Raw genomic sequence first — 21091 nt, 5'->3', positions numbered from 1 at the left:
AGTTATGACAGGCTCTAAAAATTGACTTTGGGTGATTGGATCCTCCAACAGGTCCCAATATCATTACAAAGTATGGCATAATAAAATAAAAAAACTTTTTATTTTAACTTTTTCTCTAAGCATTGTTTTTATTTTCTTGGAAATAATGGATAACTTCATCTTTGGGATCATCTAAAAAACCCTTTTTTGGTTTAACTGCTTAAGTTCACACTAAAAAGGACATAAAATGGACAAAGTGTTCTACTAAACTGCGCCAAAATATGATTATAAAAGATACTCATAGTGAGTAAAACCTCATCTTCGAACAACACAAAGCAAAGCGTGTTTTATTCTTCAAACACAGGAAGGCCTAATGGTAGCTTTAGATCCCTTCACTTCCGAAAGCAGCACTCAAATGTACAGTAACAGGCCGAGCCTCCTGATAAACAAATACTGTCAAATTAGGGCAGATAACAGTTGAATGCGTCCTTGCCTTTTAACTGAAGTTTGTATATTTGCTTTGAAGCAGGTGTGGACTTCTGAGCCTCTGGCCACATAGTAGATGATGTAATGGCCAGATGATTTTCCTGAGCAATAACAGCTGCAGTAATGTTGCAAAAAAGTTTGTTACATCAACTATCAAAAATAAAACAAAAAAACATAAAAATGCAAAATATTTCGGAAAAGAAAGTTGATCGGGAATACATTCAGGCTCTTTTATTGTAAGGCTCTTTTATTTTCGCTTTGTGCGTGTGATTTTAAGGTAAGACTAACACAGTATCTCAAAATGCAACATTTTGCTGCCGATGAAAAGATCAGAAAAAAAGTTAGATCTTTTCGTTGCTATTTACACCACCTTTCACTTTGCCTTTGCCTAGTCACTGTAAGATATGAGGCCGTTTGACGTCAGCAGAAGTGAATAAACAAACATGCAAGAATGCAAACCTTATTGCAACAACACTCTCTAGGCTGAAGGATAAACTGAAAGTGTTTTCTTAAATAAGTTTTTAAAAATGTAGGCTAGTTTTATTATTATTATTTCATTGATTTAAACTCAAATAAACAAATTGAAGTTCATAAAATGGAGACATTTAATGACATGAAAACTGACTTGCACAATGTTAATTATTTAATCAAAATACAGGTGCTGGTCAATAAATTAGAATATCATCAAAAAGTTGATTTATTTCAGTAATTCCATTCAAAAAGTGAAACTTGTATATTATATTCATTCATTTACACAAAGACTGATATATTTCAAATGTTTATTTCTTTTCATTTTGATGATTTTAACTGACAACTAATGAAAATCCCAAATTCAGTATCTCAGAAAAATTAGAATATTACTTAAGACCAATACAAAAAAAAGGATTTTTAGAAATGTTGGCCAACTGAAAAGTATGAACATGAAAAGTATGAGCATGTACAGCACTCAATACTTAGTCTGGGCTCCTTTTGCCTGAATTACTGCAGCAATGCGGCGTGGCATGGAGTCGATCAGTCTGTGGCACTGCTCAGGTGTTATGAGAGCCCAGGTTGCTCTGATAGCGGCCTTCAGCTCCTCTGCATTGTTGGGTCTGGCGTATCGCATCTTCCTCTTCACAATACCCCATAGATTTTCTATGGGGTTCAGGTCAGGTGAGCTTGCTGGCCAATTAAGAACAGGGATACCATGGTCCTTAAACCAGGTACTGGTAGCTTTGGCACTGTGTGCAGGTGCCAAGTCCTGTTGGAAAATGAAATCTGCATCTCCATAAAGCTGGTCAGCAGCAGGAAGCATGAAGTGCTCTAAAACTTCCTGGTGGACGGCTGCGTTGACCTTGGACCTCAGAAAACACAGTGGACCAACACCAGCAGATGACATGGCTCCCCAAACCATGCTTCTGACGCTGTCTCTTGTTCAAGAGTGGCTTGACACAAGGAATGCGACAGCTGAAACCCATGTCTTGCATACGTCTGTGTGTGGTGGTTCTTGAAGCACTGACTCCAGCTGCAGTCCACTCTTTGTGAATCTCCCCCACATTTTTGAATGGGTTTTGTTTCACAATCCTCTCCAGGGTGCATTTATCCCTATTGCTTGTACACTTTTTTCTACCACATCTTTTCCTTCCCTTCGCCTCTCTATTAATGTGCTTGGACACAGAGCTCTGTGAACAGCCAGCCTCTTTAGCAATGACCTTTTTGTGTCTTGCCCTCCTTGTGCAAGGTGTCAATGGTCATCTTTTGGACAACTGTCAAGTCAGCAGTCGTCGACATGATTGTGTAGCCTACAGAACTAGACTGAGAGACCATTTAAAGGCCTTTGCAGGTGTTTTGAGTTAATCAGCTGATTAGAGTGTGGCACCAGGTGTCTTCAATATTCAACCTTTTCACAATATTCTAATTTTCTGAGATACTGAATTTGGGGTTTTCATTAGTTGTCAGTTATAATCATCAAAATTAAAAGAAATAAACACTTGAAATATATCAGTCTGTGTGGAATGAATGTATACAGTACACAAGTTTCACTTTTTGAATGGAATTACTTAAATAAATCAACTTTTTGATGATATTCTAATTTATTGACCAGCACCTGTACATTGCATTCAAACATGTTAATCAACAATGATGACAACATGAGTATAATTAATAAATATTATAATAACACAAAACAAAACTTGTTTTGGCAGCAGTTTCACTTTTTTGGTTAAACTGCTGAAGTCATGAAGGATGCCCACCTGCACATCTGACCGGCAGATACACATAACCACTCATCTGTTAAATAATAGAAACTTAATATGTTATTTGCACCTTTTGTTAAATATATTTTTAGGAACTGTCCAACACAAGCCTCCACCAGGGAGGACAGTGGTTGCCATGGCTGGATGTAGTTACCAGGGCAACCAGACGATGCTGTCACAAGTCTGTGAGGCAGACGCTGGAGGACGTCTCAATATAGATGCGACCTCGGTATCCCGAGCCGGATTGGCCACCTCGTAGATCAATCACATGACTCCGACTCTTCTCAGCCTTGGCCGTCTGGAGTTGAGCCACGCCAAGCACCGAGTCCCACAGCAGGCCCCTGCTCCACAGCTGCACGACAAGACACACACACAGATTAGGACTGGTAATGTGTGCTTATTATCTGTGTGTGTGTGTGTGTGTGTGTGTGTGTGTGTGTGTGTGTGTGTGAGGGGGAATGTGTGTACCTCGACAGAGATGTGTGTGTTGGGGTATCTCCTGTAGAAGATGGTTCTGAGGTTGAATTCAGGGTTTCCCTCCGCCTTGAACACCCGTGTCCTGATGGTGTCGTTCTCGCATCGCACTGTGGCATAAACATCTGGAGCTGTGATCATAAACAATATCAGATGATGTAAGGAAGAAACAAGAGAACAAGGAGCTCTGCAAATACAAACATATGTGGGAGCTTTCTACGATAAATTTGACACCACTGAGAGTCTAATGTTCAGCTTTTGTTCATGAATATTTAAAATGTACATTAGGAAGCTACAGACAAAAAACAAGAGTGTTTCCAACTCCAAGTCTCTTGCCTGCCCTGCTCTGGTCTGTGTATGTGTCACAATTCAGGAGACATTGTGCTGAGTGACCTGTCTGTTTGGGAGGGCTGAGTCCTGACGCTCTGCAGAGATGAACGGTGGTCACCACTGTAGGCTGAGGTAGAAAACACTGGAACACAGAGGGAGACGGCAAATCCTCCCTCAGTTCCCTACATGATGGAAAAGGGGTTCATGTTGAAGAGGAACAAGGGAAGTTGAAATCTGAGAGCAGGAAACGTAATGTTGCTGTAAAATTGAAAGAAATGATCCACAGTGTGTTCGTATAAATATTCAGCTTTAAGAAGAAACAGCTGCAATCAGCTCAATCTTAAACTGGTGGCCCTTGTGATTGTTTCACATGTTTAATGACTTTTCCCAACATTTTGTGTTTATTCATGTTTTTTTTGTTCTGCTTTTACAGTGAAACATACAGATATCATAAGAAAGTTTAAATCTACATTATGCTTGTTATATAAATTAATAACATTTCATAAAAATACATGTACAATTATATCAACATTTGTTGTTCCAGGGATGTAACATAAAATCCTCTAAAAAAACAGGAAGCAATTTGCATTTTTCACAGTATGGTACAAATAAATGGGCAGCTTATGTGAAAACTAATAAAGAACCTTCTATTATATATATATACCTTCTCTGAAATTCAAATGTGTTGGACATACAATAACAAATGCTTCATGTGAGACTGACAGGTGATCTCTGGGGATCTCACAGATTAGCTGTGTCCCAAATTGTCTCTACACAATTAACGTATATAGTATATTTTGAATACGAATTATCATTATATTTTAGCAGTCAGTAAAACAGTCAAGTATATAGATTATAATTGCACACTGCCAGTTAAACATCACAAACACACATTAAAATATTTTCCCTAAAATCTAAAACTTATTTCTTTGTTTTCCCAGATCTCTCTGGAGCTGTTTAACAAACACCCAGCTCCACCATTCTTCGTGTGTTGCATTCTGGGACAAAAATATGCATTAACAACACACTCAAATATCAATATTTAGTATGTATACTGTCCGCATACGGATCATGTTACCTGATTTTAATTTGAAACCTGCTATCAAACTTGCACACAGACACATTTCACACACCTGAGTCTGACATGGGAATGGGAGAAGAGTCGTAGCAAGAAGCGTCCGGTTGCACCCGGCAGGAAGGTGGTGGGCAGCACGACGTAGCGGCCTGGAGCCAGAGTTGCCCTCAGTGTTACGCTGCGGGAGTCCATGTAGACGGAGCTGGCCGCCTGCTCCACCACGCACTGCACACGGCTGCAGCGGTTCACCTCCGCCTGGGGACGACACCGGCAGGGAAATGATTTTTGAACTTTTGCAGGATTTGGAAAAAGGTGCGTTGTTCATATTTAGTGTCACGACCTGCTCACCTTCAGCACCTCAAAGCCGATAGGCAGGTTTTCTCCTCCTCCATCTTTCCTTTGTATCCTCCTGTCCTCCTGCTGCAGACAGATCAGCACCTCCTCCTCTTTGCCTCCAACCTCAAACATAAACTATCAGAAAAAAAAGACAGATAAATTATGTTAATGTCCAAAGTTCCTGCACTCATGTAAAGTCCACTTTAGTTTTACCTGTGGATTGTGCAGGAAAGTCTCTCGATGGTTGATGCATCCTCCACATCGACTCCTCTTATCCACCTGTGGCTCCCATCCTCCATTCCTCTCTCCACCATCATCTTCCTTCATCACTTTTTTAACAGCCTTATCTCGCTCACACCGTCCTCTTTTCCGTCCCTCCTGCTGACTCTCCCCGAGCCGGGCCTCCTTTCGGTTCCCCCGCTGCTCGGTCCCTCCAGGTTTGACGTTTGTCTTACCTAGGGTCAGAGCAAAGTCGCCGTGGAGGACGGTGGATGGAGGGTATCCAGGGGTGGTGGGGGCCGGAGCCCACTCCCCGTAGCAGCACACTTCTCTCCAGTGACAGCTGGGCCACAGCAGAGCTCTCTCCACCAGCCGGCACACCACCACGTCCGTGAAGTAGTGACAGAAATCCTCGAAATCCATCCTGAGGGAGAAGAAATCAGAGTAAGGTTAACTGGAAATTTGTTATATGCACATAAATCAGAGCAGAGGCTAGATAACTATTACCTTTTTATTTTAAAATCCAAATAATAAAAACAAATGTACCAGAACTCCCCAACGTCCCGAACAATGAGGCCCATCTTCTCCCTCTCTGCACGACTCATCTGTTGCCACTGCTGCGACCTGCAGGGGGCGTGCAAGGCCAATAAAGTCAAAGCTGTAAGGTCCAACACAATGGAAACGGCATATGAAAAGTACAAGTTCAACTTCTGGAAACCTTTTATTGGTCCATTTTGGCCATTTCAAGAGTTTCTCATAGTTTCATAATGAAAATGGCAGATGTCTCCTAGTGAAACAATTCCAAAACTATTGTAAAATGTCAGACATTGTCCAAAAAAGTTGCAGTGGCGCTGTAAAACGTTGTAAAAGTCTGACACTGTTAAATGTCAGCAGAGGCTTAATTCCCAGAGCTCCTGCAAAACGTATGATGTACTCAGCAGTCAGACATGTGGCAGATGAAGTCAGTAAAGTGCCCTCACCTTTGACTCCAGGCGCCCGTCCAGTCTGTGGTCCCCCATGGGTTCCTCATGCGCACCATGAAGAGTTTGGACACCCCGCCCGTCTTCAGGCTCTTCTCCCCCAGCCTCACCTTCCTCACCGCTGTGATCCCGTAAGCGTGTCCTTGCACCAGGCCGCAGTCCAACACCGACTCCACCGCCTCCCCCTCTGCTGGCTGAGAAATGTAAAACATACAGAACTTATTTCAGCCTGTTCTCCAGTTTCTAAAATGCTGAAGATTCCCAGATGCTCAGGGATAAAAGGCCCAACCCGTATGGAGCAGGTGATGAGGGCTTTGCATTCGTGCGCCTTGGCTAGCGTCTGGAAGAGCGTCCTCCTGTGGTCGCTGTGCAAGGTGAGGGCCTCGCGATCCAGACTGAGGGGCTCTGAAACACCCCCAGTGAAGTCAATCAGGGCCTCTGCAGTGTTTCCTCCCTCCAGTGCCTCATAGCAGCCGTTGAGCCTGGAAGACAGTCAAGAGTGGGACTGATTGATTAAATGACTGTGTCAATCTTCCCTCTTCTCGTTTGGACAGGTTTTTATGATACAAAAATCCACCAGATAAGATTCAGCGACAGTTCTTTTTACGGCTAGTGCCATCTTTTTTTTTTTTTTAATTCTCACCTTCAATAGTATATGTGCATGCAAAGGTTAAGGTTAAGGAAAAATTGCGGTTATGGCAAATGAGAAGAGTTTATTGTAGGGCTTCACGCCAATCCAACACCCCGACCTCCACCCCCTGGCATTGTGTCTGATTACATCCAGGACACACTACTTCCTGAGCTGACGCTGGACATTAATTGTGAGCTGTAGATTCATCCAATATGGAGATTATACCTTGGAAGAATGGGCTTTTTTGTCACGATGTAGTACTTGTTTGTAGCTGTTAATTTCTTATAGTACTAGATGACAAAGGAGCAGAGGAATCTGCAAGGTCCTGGAGCCCTTAACTGAGGGTAGAAATGGTGAGGGAGGGCAGTCAGGGGCAATAGTATTGCCATAAGTAGCAGTGACAGTCGTAGCAATCAGGGTACTCTACCTCTGCTAGAAGTCCCATCAGATGTTAACTAGCATTTCTCATTTCCATGCACTCACTTGGCATAAGCCTTCTCCAACAGGGCGCTCCAAAACTCTCGGGGTGTAGCCGAGCGGCAGAAAAGCAGCACGCCATCCCTGCTGACCGGCAGACGGTCGTCCACAACAACGTCCATCCAACAGCCAAGGCGCCAGAACCGGAAATGAAAGATTCCCGCATATAAGTCAAGGCGTTTCGGGTTCCACTCCTGTTCCACGTGGTCAGGGATGACCTGGGAGGAGGAGGAGGAGGAGGGGAAATGAGGAAGGAAAGGAAGAAAGGAACGAAGGAAGAAAGGAAGAACAACAGGCGGGTAAGGAGGGTAAGGAGGAAGGAAAATACTCAACCCTCTTCCACAGAGATGGCTCAGACGCCAGGCAGGAAATGGCAGCCATCATCCAGCAGTTACCCAGACTGCCTTGGTGCAAGTCACGAGTGCTGATGCCATCGACAAACAGACGAGGGTCCTTGCATATTTCCTGGATGGGGATCAGCAGAAAGAGAGATGTATATGTAACGCTTTAGCTGCTAAATGCCACAATATGTTCACGAGCAAGTCGCAAACTTTTTTCTATCCCTCGTCTGGTGTTGGGCAGTTTTCAGCTTATGTGCTGAAAACAGCTTCCTGTTGCGTCTACAAACACAGAGAGCAGAAAGAGTGAACCACAGCAGTAACGTTTTGGGTCCTATAACCAAAACAGTGAGCTGAGAGATGCTAAAATGTTGCATAAAGCTGGAGGGAACTGCAGATTATTATCGGTGGGTTCATTACACACAGTCATTTGATCCACTGTTAATATAAAATATTGATTATATAGCAGCTTTAAAGGCACTCACAGTAATGCGGACTAAGCTGTGTGATTAATGGGTGCAGCAGTTAACGTCACAGTGTTTTATGAGGCCTGTGAGCTGATTCAGTCCGAGTGTCAGAGCACTGCTGAGGAGACAGATCCCCTCTGTGTGGACCTGTTGATCTCAGTTTGGACAGGGTCAGGTAACAGTAGAAGTGCTGCTGGACACACACACACACGCAGAAAGATACACTCTCAGTGGTCGTAACCTTGTTAAATGCAACTCGAGACCAGATCTAAACCGTCTCGCTAAGATGATATCAAGTTCATAACAAGTACAGATGAGCAGATGAGGCCACCCAGATTGTGAAGTGGACCGTTATGACCGCAAATGGGAAGTCAAAGTGTGTTTTACGTTGTTGTCGTGTGTTTGTGTGTGTGTATGTGTGTGTGTGTGTGTGTGTGTGTGTGTGTGTGTGTGTGTGTGTGTGTGTGTGTGTGTGTGTGTGTGTGTGTGTGTGTGTCAGCAGGTGTCACACTATCATCCAGTTCCCTGTTGATACACGCTTAACATACCTGAGTGGAGCATTAGGAACACAGTACCATTAACCCTCTCTCTTCCGCCGTAAATCAGCAGATTAATCGCCGGCGTGGTTTCACATTCTGAAGGCTCAGGCCTCAAACTGAACGAACTCAATGAACCAATCCGCCTACTGCTCAGATATGTCTGAATTTGTTGACAAAATGTTATGATGTTATGAAGTACAATGCGATTAACTGGTGAATTTGGGGGTTTTGAAAATTCTTAAAAAGCATTCAATTCTGAATCCTCCACAAGTAAGTATTAAAAACGTTCAGTTACTACATTTGCTGCAGACAGTAACAGTACCTTTATTTTTACATTTTTTAACTGGTTAATCCACCCATCAGTTTTCAGCCACCTATGTGTGTCACATTCATTCATTCATTTACAAGGGATTGCTGTCATATACAGCTGGGGAATACTGACAAGATTTAAGTACTTAATTAGTAAATGTAGGCCTTATTGTCCCTATTGGTTCTCCATCATTTTTTCATCTGTATGACTGTGAAAAGGTTATGAAAGTTCATTTTATTTGGTATTAAAGAGGTCATAAGAAGTTTTGAAGTTACTGTGGTAAATAAAATTATTTTGGTTACAGACTTTAGGGAAAAACTTCATGGTTCTGACTTGCCATCTCTAATTTAAGTTTTTTTTTAAAGTACATCTCAGACAGAAGTGACCCTTACAAAGATGACACAATGAAGAAATCAGATCAGGAAGCAAAAACATCCGGAAAACCATTGCCATATCCTGCTTATTTCCAGTCCTCTCTTAATCTTTCTCCTGCATTTCTACAAATATAAAAACCTATTCTCTGCTGCATAATGATAATTTTGTTCATACACACATGATCCATTCCCTTAAAAGTCCTTGCACTGTTACTTATAGCCTGTCTGCACTGGGCAATAAATAATTTGACCTTCACTTTAATCTCTCGTTTCATTGTGTTTATTCTTGTGCATTACACTCCCATTAAATACTACTTGGCTTGTTGTAGCCACAATAAACACCTATACTTATACACAGCTACAGCCATCTCAACATTGTGCTAAAAACACCTGGGCTATTTAAACTGGTTGTTGCTATTCCTTAACTCAACTGTACACACACACACACACACACACACACACACACACACACACACACACACCAATATAGCAGTCCATCGGCAGCACACGCCATTTGCTCCCTGAGAGCTAAGGTTTCACTGCCTGACGCCTTACCTATAATAGAAAGTGCTTTAATTAACCCAATCTGATGGAAACGTAACACGCTGAGCCAGACACTCGATTTAGATGTGTGAAAACTCTTCGTAGGGATCTGAACTCATCACCGCTGTAAATGATTACAACTGAGAGTGATTTTACCGGTGTCACAAAGAGTTTCCTCCATCCTTCATCCCCGTCCTCCTGTTTCTCCAAGAGCTTCTCCCCCCACCTCCCCCCGCACACCTCGCACTCACCCTCGGCCTCTTCCAGGTCAGTCCCAGCGGGGGCTGCCTTTTGTAAAACAGGGACTGGGCGGTGGTGGGGAACAGGGGATCCTTGAAGAGCGCACCTCGACGCATGCAGTCCCGCCGCAGCCTGTGGAAGCTCTGACCCTGGAAGTCTCTCACTCGTTCGGGCATCCTGGCTGGACAGAAGAGGCCTGAGGAGGAGAAATGTGACAGATATATGGAAAAAGAAATATAACTGCAAGGGTCAAATGGGAGAAATTTGAGCTACGAAGCCATGCTCCACTGAGGTGGTGTAGGGTTACACTGACAGCGTGTTTAGCAGACTTATATTAAATATCAAAACAGTCTGTAAAAATCACTAAACATTTTGGTTTCTTCTAATTTCATTCATCAAATTGCTCAGTTGTTCAGTTATAGAAGTTGTAGACTTCATGCATTTAAAGCCTGATGTAATGTGAGAGGACCCAACAGGTGGCCCGCAAGAGAGCATTTAATGTCCTGTGATAATCCACGTGTTGTTTTAGGTTTTCCAAAGAATAAAACTAGAGACTTATTATGTCAGATTTTTCACATGAAGATCCAAGAAGTGCAAAGATGCCAAAACACAGAGTTTAGTGGCAGTACCTACAGTATACTGCTCAAACACTGAATAACAGCGAATTAAAATGAACAGAAAAGTCGGTTTCCTCTGTGAAAACACAGGAATCATGGAATAACATATTGTTTAATGTAGACTGCCACAGTCTACATTTGCTTTTCTACCATAATAGCAGAATTTATAACATATAATTTATAATTTAAGTGTCAAAATTAGACACTGACTATCTTTGTTTACAACGTTAATCAGAAGACACAAGTTGTTTAGATATGATATGATAGGCTGGTGTGTAGAGTGAGCTGGAAAAACTAACATATCACTTATGGACAGTAGCATGTATATACATTTATCGATTGTTAATCTTTTGAAAAATTTAAATGTTTAGTCATTTAGCTCAATTTTATCATAGATTAATCACAATTCTTTATTTTCCATTATGAATATTATGTACACTGATATCATAGACACTGACTTCTGGTTTTTGTGTGACTTTAGTGGCCATCTGGGTTGTGTATTTTCGAGCAGCAGAGGAAGCTAGAGGTCCTGCAGGGTCAGTGTGTGTGTATGTGTGTGTGTGTGTGTGTGTGTGTGTGTGTGTGTGTGTGTGTGTGTGTGTGTGTGTGTGTGTGTGTGTGTGCGTGCGTGCGTGTGTGTGTGTGTTAGGGAGAAGGGATAGGGTGAGGACAGCAGTAAGGTAATGGTACCGTTTTAGTCATCAGTGATTTGAACTGCAGGGGACCCTAAGTCAGCTAGCTGCGTGCGTGTGTGTGTGCGCGCGTGTGTGTATGTGTACGTGTGTGTGTGTATGTGTACGTGTGTGTGTGTGCTTATGTGTACGTGTGTGTGTGGGTGTGTGGATATCAACTGGTGTGTGTGAAGCAGTGTGATTCTGCGTCACTGATAGTATGCCAGGTGGTGTGTGTGTGTGTGTGTGTGTGTGTGTGTGTGTGTGTGTGTGTGTGTGTGTGTGTGTGTGTGTGTGTGCACGTGTGTGCGTGTGTGCGTGTGTGTGCGTGCTTGGGTTTGCAGATACCGCACAGGTCAGTGTTATCAATTATCAGTGAGGTTTGGTTTTTTCTTGTATCAGATTTATGCAGTGGCACAAACAACAGGAAACATGTAAAGTAAACACAGATTTAGATTATATTATGAATCAACCTCATGACTGACAGTATCACAGTATCATGTCCTGCAGTGGAAAACGTATCCAGAGCTTTTACTTAAAGTAAAAGTAGCAACATATCAAAAGTACTCATTCTGCAGAGTGGTCTATTATTGTAATTATTTATGCGTTTACGTATATTACTTTCATGTTGCAGCTGGTATAAGTGGGACTAATTTTTAATCACTTTATATAACTAGTAAGTTCATGCGTTCAGTTTCTGAACTTACGTAGACTTGAGGTACTTCTCCTTTACTAGAACATTTCCACTTTCTGCTGCCGTATGCTTCTACTCCACTACATTTACCTTATAACTTTACTGAGTAGCTTTCCACCACTCATCATGTCTTAATGAATGTATGAATATCAGCAACTCCTGTGTCTCAGTATTAACATGATAAAACATAACTCGCAGTTTAGTCAGACTTTAATTAACATGTCATTTAAATGAACTGTTTTTTCGAGTATTTTGAGTCTTTTAATTGGTGTTTTTGAATTGAGTTGGTTTAGTTTGATTTGATCAGCAAACATTTAGTTTTACGTAATGTAATATTCCTTTTCAAATGAGATCATTTGCAGTCATTAGAGCCAGAGCACTGTAATAAAGCCCCTGCTTTTTGAAATAGCTTTTTCTTATGTATTGATTTTGCACATTGTAGTCACTGCTAATGTTTGATACTATTCTAATGGATGAATTAAATTTTTTTTGTTGTTGGATGTGTCTGTTTCAGTGTGTCTTTTTCTGCTGTGCATTAATTGATATATATATATATCAATTAATGCACAGCAGAAAAAGACGCATATATATATATATATATATATATATATATATATATATATATATTATATATATATATAAATATATAAAATAAACACAGCAGCAATATCTCATCAAAAACAGACAGAAATCATGAAAACCAGTGTTAAAAAGAAGAATTTTTTTCTTTTTCTTTTTTTTGGAATGACTTCTCAAATACTCTAAGAAGCTGTTTTAATGAATGCCTTTAAAGTTAACAATTAGACATTGACTATCCACAGTATGTTAAAGTATTTGACCACAAATACAATCAAATGCAGTTTTTTTGGAAATGAAAAATGTGCTTTGTTTGTTTCTTAAGTGGCCATTAAATTTATCAAAATATATTGAAAACAAGCTTCACTGAAAATATGAGCTTTATGATAATCTAACAAAGGTTTTACTCCTGTCTTTGCAAGCATTACTCATCTAAAAACATTTGACAGCATCAGAAAACAGTAGATACTAGATATAGAAGTTGCCCAGTGTGTGTATATTAAAAGAGCTGTCATCAGTTTGAGACATCCAGTGCTCGGCTGGCAGGCGAGGCTCTCGTCCTGTCAGCGCTGGTGGTGGGTTGAGTGTTTTTTTGATAGAATATTTATCATTATCATTCACTAATTTTAAGTCACAGGAGTTGATAAAATATAAATTCAAGATAGATCCTTTTCAACAAGTGTAGGTATTTTACCTTTGAGTCAGGTTAGAGGTTTATCCACTTGCTTTTCCTGAGATGAGACTATTCCTTAAGCCCCGGCACTAGATGCAGGTTCATGTCCTCCTCTGGTCATTTAGGAAATCCTTCAGGGAATCCACATTTTTTCAGCGACAACCACACAACCAAAAATAGGCAGAATGTGTCCACTCCTTCCTGTTGTTCTTCTTTGGCTGTTAAAAGCCGACTGACTGCGTCCAAAGCAAAATTTTCTTCTTCTTCTTCCTCTTCTTCTTTCCTCCGACTCTGTCAGGAGTGTTTGAAACATTTCCACCAGGAACTCATTTAATGTTTGTGTTCACTGGACCTGGATAAAAAAAAAAAAACAATATATGTGAATGATGTTAATGAATAAAATGCAATAGAAAAGTAGAGTAATGATGATATTCCTGCAGCTCTACGATGCTGCAGGACAAAAGTACAGCTTGATGTGAGGGTGCAAGATCCCTGACACCATCTCTTATGACTGTGTATCATGTGTGCGTGTGTGTGCATACGTAACAGCTTCTAGTGTTGATGCATGAGTGTGTGTGCCATGTGCATACAGCCGTGACACACAGGGCAGGGTGACACTGCTGCTGGAGCCGAGCGCCTGTGTAACTTTATCTCCCTCCACACAGACAATAGACAGACGGGTCACCACTCCAAGTGACATAACACATAATTATAGCCGTGGAAACCCTCACACCAGTAAAATACTACACTTACTGCAGTTACTCTTGAGTTTCAGACACTTAGGATGAACAGTGTATCATCTGACACCTGTGTGCAAGGTGTTCTGCTACTGGAGAACATAAACAAATGTGTTTTCCAGGAGTGTGTGTGCACGTATTGCTTACTGCTGCTGCTGCTCTTCTGGTTGGTGACTTCACATTCTGTCGTGTTCTCCTCCCCACTCATGCCTCACCCCGTTTCTCCTCTCTCCTCATTTTAACATGGCCAATGACTCTCTCTCTCTTCTCTTTTTATCCCCCTTATCTCTTCAGTCTCTTCTCCTCTTATCTCTATCTTCTCCCACAAAGACTCCTGGAGTATCTGTTGCTGCCCAGTGTGTTGCCCCTGACACCTGAGAAACCAAGAGGCAAGCACCTTCTATTTTAACTGCTTCACTGCCAAATATCAGGCTAATTATCCCCCGTTCCTATATATGTGATCAACCTCACAACCTGCAACAGTGCATTAGTGATGACCTAGAAAAAGCATGTTTCAGCAAATAAACTGCAATGGCTAAAAATTAAGTGTTGTTGTTTTTTCATTTTACGTTGGGCTTTTTAAAGAACACATCAAGGGACAAAGAGGTAAAGATCCAACATTGAAAAGCAAAATGTGAATAAAGTAAAGTAAATAGCAACGTGACCATCAAAACATCAAAACACATGCTCTGCTTTGCTTGAATCCCATTCCATGTAAAATACATAGAAATACTTCAAAGTATGTGTTAAAATATGGCAACAATGGCACATATGTCCAATATATTTTCATGGTATTTATACCATAAATGCTGATATATAAGGTATGGATACATAAATCCTTCCAGAAAACTGGTGCATTAAATTCTCAGACAGTGTTACGACAAATATCTCAAAATGCATTTAATTGGTGTAATATTTTGGATAAAATAAAGAAATTAATATTTCCAATTAAATAAATATGATTATTTTTAACCTTAACGATTAACCTTTTTAAATAATATATACTATAAACATATCAAAATAACGTGACATGTATTATTATATTCTTTATATTCCTAAATTCTTGAATAAATTGGTGTATATTTGGAGTATACTGTAAAAACGGCTAGGCTACATATTAGCATACTAGTTATAATCTAAAGTTACAATTAAAATTAGCAGAATTATGTTGATATTAAAGCAAACATTTAAAATTATATATGTAAAATAATATGAGCAGGGGGTCAGACAAATGAGAAGTGGTATGCTGACTTTTAAAAGTAAAAAAATGAAAAATATGAGAATAAATACAAATGACATACGTATTTTTTTTGGAGTTGAGTTTTTCTTCTATCGACCTTCCCTCCTGAAATCGAAACATCGGGGATCGGCTACGCATGCGCAGTGGCAAGTCGCCGTCAAAAATGCCGATGTGGCTGCCGAAATATTAAACTTCCAGGTCGCCTGTGGGATTTAAAGCAAACTGTCGCAATGAATGTTTTCTTTCTGGCTTTGTTTTGTGTCTGCGGCTTTGTCGCAGCAGACGAAGACGAGAGGCTGCCGAATAAATGCGAAGGTAGGACGAGAAAGCGACACTAGCTAGCCGCCGATATGGTGCTATTTGTTTACAAATGTCTGTGTCCTCTGTCTGCCTATAAACTTTGACATGCACGCTGGTAGAACAAAGTTTTTACGGCTTTTTACGGTTGTATTTTCTTGTCTGTCAGTGTGTAAGTTTCTGACAGTGGAGCTGCAGGATGCTCTGGCGAAAACCGGCCGCTCCAAAGAAGTGCTGGAGGTTGGAGAAGTGCTGGATACAGGCAAGAGAAGAAGAAAGATCAAATACAACACGTCGTAAGTTAACTCTTGTCTGAGGAATATAACTTTAACATGGGGAGAAGACAATTATTAGCTACATGCTGTTTTACAAAGGAGTCCATGTCACTGCTGTTATTTCTTCAGACTTTTCTCAACTTCTCCAGTTTCACTACTGATATTAAAAAATGAGTTTTATTCCCCACCACTAGAGAACTCTGCTTTATTTGTTAAATCTATGGAGTTACCCTTTAAGAGGACATCTCACTCTTGCATTGTTTAAACTGTTAGAAAGCCTACAACTCTGCCGTGTGTCTATGTGTGTGTGAGGCCAACATTTAAACATGTGTTTTGACTTCAGGGAGACTCGGCTGACAGAGGCGTTGGACAACATATGTGAGCGCATCCTGCAGTATAACGTCCATGCAGAGAGGCCGGGCAGCCTTCGATATGCCAAGGTCAAGTTAATTTGCTCATGTTTTAACATTTTTCACACCCAGTTACATACATTGTATGTTCCTAATGGAGTTAAGAGCACAGGAAAGAATGAGAAGTTTTGATTTTCTAATGGAAAATATTAAGGATTGCTTGTAAGTAGTGTGCCTGTGTTTCCTGTGTGTTTAGTCAGTGACCTTAAGTCTGAGTTCCTCTACCAAAAACTTGTGCTTCATCATTTATTAACAACCATGCCTAAAATTTAAAATTTTCTTGTTTGATTTTTGTCATTTTCAAACATTTCATTAACTTTGTATAGAAAACTGACAGATCGCTATTTTGTGTGACTGCAGGGAGCCAGTCAGACCATGACAACTCTGAAGAACTTGGTCCACAAAGGAGTTAAAGTGGATCTGGGCATGCCGTTTGAACTGTGGGACGAGCCGTCTGTAGAGGTGTCGGACATGAAGAAACAGGTAGGGTTGTGTGTCCTGCTGTTGTCAAGTACAGCACTTGTGGAGCAGTGGGAAATGGAAAATTGGAACACAACTGATTTATTTCAGAGACCTCAATATAAACTTAATATCTGATTGTGTGTGTTGTGCAGTGTGAGACGATGCTGGAGGAGTATGAGGAGGTGGTGGAGGACTGGTACTTCCATCATCAGGAGCAGAGACTGGAGAACTTCCTCTGTGAGAGCCACATCCTCAAGACATCAGAGCTAGGTAGGGGACACAGAGAAAGTGGGGTTAGCTTCACTTCAGCACAGAGACGTGTTTGGTAAAGTCTCGTCCGACACTCTTGATCTGTCCCATTATTTTACATTGTCTTTCTTTAAGAGCGCTGTCTCAAACACAAGTTACAAGGTGGATCCAAAGGAAATGAAACAGGAATGAATGCCAACAAAATAAAAATACTTTTAGTTTTGCACATGAACTCACTGAAATCCAAACATCCCAGCCCTCTCTCTTCCCTCTGATTGAAAGCAAACTGTGTTGCTGAAACCTCTTCGTCCTCCTCATGTTGTTTTTCTCTCCCTCTCTCAGAATGCCTTAAGGAGGTGTGGAAAGGAGACATGGGGAAAAAAGGAGGGGCTGGCGAGGCAGGGGGCGACAGCACTGAAGAAGAAGGAGTGAATGACAACACAAAGAAAGAAGAGCAAAAGACGCATGACGGTGGGGAACTATGAGGAAAACACTTTGAAAGAAAGAAAAATGCAGAAGACAACACAAAACCTCAGTTTTAGAATTTGGCTGGCATGTTTTTAACTGTTTTCTTGGAGGCAAAGTCCAGTGCATATATTTACACTATTTTAACTATTTCAGCTTTTGAATGAAAAATCTTATTTTAACTTTATTTCTGGTGCCAAATTTAGTGATAGTTTACATTGAGAGTTACATTGGTGTGAGATTATGCTTTGTACAATTTAACACTAAATTTCTCCTGTTATTTTTATAGAAATGGTTTTAGCCTTTTATAAACTGTTGCACCTTTTAAAACACTCATCTATTTGGATTAAGGTTTGAAGCCTTTACCATGTTGAGACTCTTTCAGTGTTATATGTGTGTGAACGCTGTTACATCTCTTCTTATGCCAACACTATATGGTACATATGACTTATTTTTTACCCCTAACTGCCATCTTTAATTGCAATATGTACAGTTTTTCATGTTGAATAAAATGCTTTTTATACATAATAATGTTGCATATTTGTTTTTTTTTCTGCAGTTTGTTGAAGAAAAATCTGCTAAAATATATGAGAGCACATTTTGTTACCAGAAGAATTTGCCTCTTATTTCTGTTTCTCTCACATTTTCTCTGTATATTGTGTCTAACTTAATGATAATTTGATGCTACAGTTATCAAATTTTCTGTCTTTCTCTCACTTGAACTAAACTCACAAGACCAGGTAAACAAACCAAACTCTGATGGAATAATAACTGCAGTTGGAGATCACAAGGTCAAGACCTTTGTGGTGAAATGTCATGAGGACAGCATTGAGCCAGAGTGTCTGGAAGATCATCCGAGCACCTCTGACTGACTGTAGAGGTGAAGTGATGGTCGGTGAGCTTTGTAATAATTAGAAATACGATGTCAGTACGCCTGGAGAGTGAGTAAAAATTGCTAAAAAAAGAGTGTCCTGTGTGCAACAAACCCTGCTAAAGCTTGATCATAGTATAGTTGCATAATGCTGCCACCTAGTGGTTTTGCTTTGTTTCACTTTTACACTTGCTTTAGTTCACTCCTCCAACATCACCTTAAGGCCTGGAGATTGAAGGAGCTGCCATTCCTGTGCAGTGTGAATATAAAAGGTGCAGTTACACAGACATAATGGTCTCTAGAGCTGCATATGTGCCGTTGCTGTTACGTTTTATTGTTGGTAGAAAAGCTAGAAAAAAGTGGAGCTCAGGGAGATAAAAGTATATATTGTACTTTATACAATGCAATATGTATACTGTATCAAACAAAGAGAAGTTCTAAAGTCAAGAAAAGCATCTCCATATGTAAACTGAGATAGTTTTGATCATTCCCCCTGTCTAGAATGGCCCTGAAGTGATCCCTTTGTAATTTATTTTTTCACATTACTTTGAGTGTGATATGGGAGAAAAAGGACAGAAATCATAGACACAAGTATCACACATTTTTGACTGCACTTCAATATCACACTGTGAATAAAGAAATCGAAAACACACCATACTCTAATGTGTTTGAAAAGTAATAATTTTACATTTGAATATATTTTACTTTAATTATTTCATGCACCATGGACAGGGCACTTTCTGTTTCTTCTTATCAATTAGTAACTTTCAGACTGTATTTGCATTGATGGAAGTGTGAACTAATAGTGATTTTAGTCCCTTTCTAACCCTGCAGGAGGGACACGGTGAGCATCAGAGCCCTGAAGCCAACCTGGAGTCTCCCCGATCTCTGCCCCAGGTCAGGTCATCTCAACCTCAAATATCCAAATTAGGAATACATTTTCCCTGAAAGACCAAATATACTTATATAATATAGTAAAAAGATGGATCGCTTGTTCAAAAATGTTCACTTTAAATATATTTAAATAATAGTTTTCTTTCTATGTTTTCTATGTTTAGGTGACTGAAGCAGTGAGAGAAAGTTGTCAGTTTACTTCCAGGGTGAAACGGTCAGCGTTGACCTCTGTAGATCATCATCATCATCATCATCATCATCATCATCTTCCTCTTCATCTGTATGTAGAAAGCTGTGTGGCTACTCTGACCTCTGAGTCCTGTGTCTTTAATGTCTACTGTAGTTCCTCCTATTCATTTTCCAAACTAAAACTACTTCCTATGATCAGTTTTTGGTGGTCCGCGCCGGCAGCATAAATCCATCAAGTTCCTGTATCCCATTAATATTTAATGCACCCAAATTACTGATGTATTAAATGCTGAGGGCAGAAGTTAAATCTGATAAGGATACGTGTGTTCTTTGCAGATGTTTTACAGACTCCGAGCTGAACGGCTGCAGCTCTCGTTTCCCCCAGATTCAGCCCAAACCTTTTTTCCTCTGCCAGGACCACACACACACGCTGTGAGCACCGATCTATAAATTACAATTTTTATTGTCAACCAAAAATAATCTGGTCTGCACTCTGACATTAATCATGTTGTACTGTCTCCTGCAGATCTTTATTACATGTTACCTGGAGGCAGAGCCCATTTCTAACAAGGGCCTAGTGAAAAAAGGCCTGTTCCGTCATGAGTGGGAGGTCAGTTTCCTGTTTTATCCTCTTCTCTCTGCCTACTAATGAAAATGTGAGGGCTGCTATAGGGTTCAAGAGACACACAGCAGTAGTGCCAAGTCCAGCCACAGGAGGGCACTGAGGAGCAAAACAAAGAGCAGACAAAATGGTATTGCGTCTGTTACTTGTACTAGTTGTGTTGAATTTATCACTGAATTTATAAAAGAGGCAGTTTATGAGTCATGGGATCAACAGAAAACGGTCAACACCATGTGTCTAACTCAAATGTGCATCAAGTAATTGAGTTAAAAAACGGTGTTTAAGCATCTGTGAGTTCTTGGCCACAAATGTGTCAGTTTGACAATAATAATCAATAAAAAGTGCTGTTCCAATTTTGACCCTTTGTGTTTTATTCGCAGACAAAACCTCCAGGTGCATTTGAAATACCAACGTGCCTTTCTACGCTTTATTTATCCAGCAATGTGATGCAATCTCCCTTGATAATGGAATATTTCCACAGTTAAATCTATAACTAATAGTAAATTGATAGTTTCCAGATGCAATGATAACTATCTCCAAAAGGTACTATCTCCAAAAAACAACACTCCCATGTTCAGATATGTTTTAGGAGTTTTAATTGGAAATACTTTTTGTAACTATTCAGCATTTTTGTCTCAGGTTGTGGGTGATGGTTAATGGATGGTGGGTGGGTACTGTGTCAGGTGATGGCAGAAATCTGACCGGCCTGTCCTTGCGTAATAAAACTTCAAATATGCATTACATATGAACTGTATCTTCAAAGGAAGTCGTATGTAATGCATTTCAAAAGAGTGGTGCTGACAAATATTTATATTTAAAGTTTTATTATACAAGGTCAGGCCAGTCAGATTTCTGTCATCACCTGACACATGTGGCATAATACCCACGAACCGTCCATCAACCACAACCTGAGACAAAAATGCTTAATAGTTACAAAAAAAATACTACTGGACCATACACAATATTTTTTATCATATTACACAGGAAATCATGGAGTGTTTAATGGACAGTACTAAGTCAAGATGTGACAGAAAATGAAGGGAGAGATACATCAGAGAGGGGTTCACATGTAACAAACATCCATGGTTAATATGTTAAGCCCTGAGACCACCACGAT

The 21091-nt window shown here is 40.4% G+C and overlaps 2 protein-coding genes across 3 annotated transcripts; one reads left to right on the top strand and one right to left on the bottom strand.

Annotated features, from left to right (window-relative positions):
• Positions 1-685: 685 nt before the first annotated feature.
• Positions 686-15436, bottom strand: LOC130164944 (calpain-5-like). Of its 2 annotated transcripts, XM_056369953.1 has the most exons (15): positions 15302-15388; positions 14148-14374; positions 13285-13615; positions 10044-10228; positions 7555-7686; positions 7228-7439; positions 6403-6595; positions 6114-6307; positions 5680-5757; positions 5128-5557; positions 4927-5049; positions 4637-4833; positions 3567-3685; positions 3168-3304; positions 686-3051 (listed from the first exon to the last, which is right to left on the bottom strand). In XM_056369953.1, exons 4-15 carry the CDS (start codon positions 10206-10208, stop codon positions 2875-2877), a joined length of 2157 nt encoding a protein of 718 aa, XP_056225928.1. In that variant the 5' UTR covers positions 10209-10228; positions 13285-13615; positions 14148-14374; positions 15302-15388; the 3' UTR covers positions 686-2874. The 2 variants fall into 2 exon arrangements, with proteins under 2 accessions (XP_056225928.1, XP_056225929.1); XM_056369954.1 differs by lacking the exon at positions 14148-14374 and having other exon boundaries at positions 15302-15436.
• Positions 15370-17923, top strand: cnpy4 (canopy FGF signaling regulator 4). Its single transcript, XM_056369955.1, has 6 exons — positions 15370-15555; positions 15707-15833; positions 16156-16252; positions 16583-16705; positions 16837-16954; positions 17276-17923. Exons 1-6 carry the CDS (start codon positions 15471-15473, stop codon positions 17416-17418), a joined length of 693 nt encoding a protein of 230 aa, XP_056225930.1. The 5' UTR covers positions 15370-15470; the 3' UTR covers positions 17419-17923.
• Positions 17924-21091: the final 3168 nt, after the last annotated feature.

Source organism: Seriola aureovittata, chromosome 23 (assembly GCF_021018895.1).
Source record: "Seriola aureovittata isolate HTS-2021-v1 ecotype China chromosome 23, ASM2101889v1, whole genome shotgun sequence".
NCBI classification, from domain to species: domain Eukaryota; kingdom Metazoa; phylum Chordata; class Actinopteri; order Carangiformes; family Carangidae; genus Seriola; species Seriola aureovittata.
This window is presented reverse-complemented; position numbering and strand designations above follow the sequence as displayed.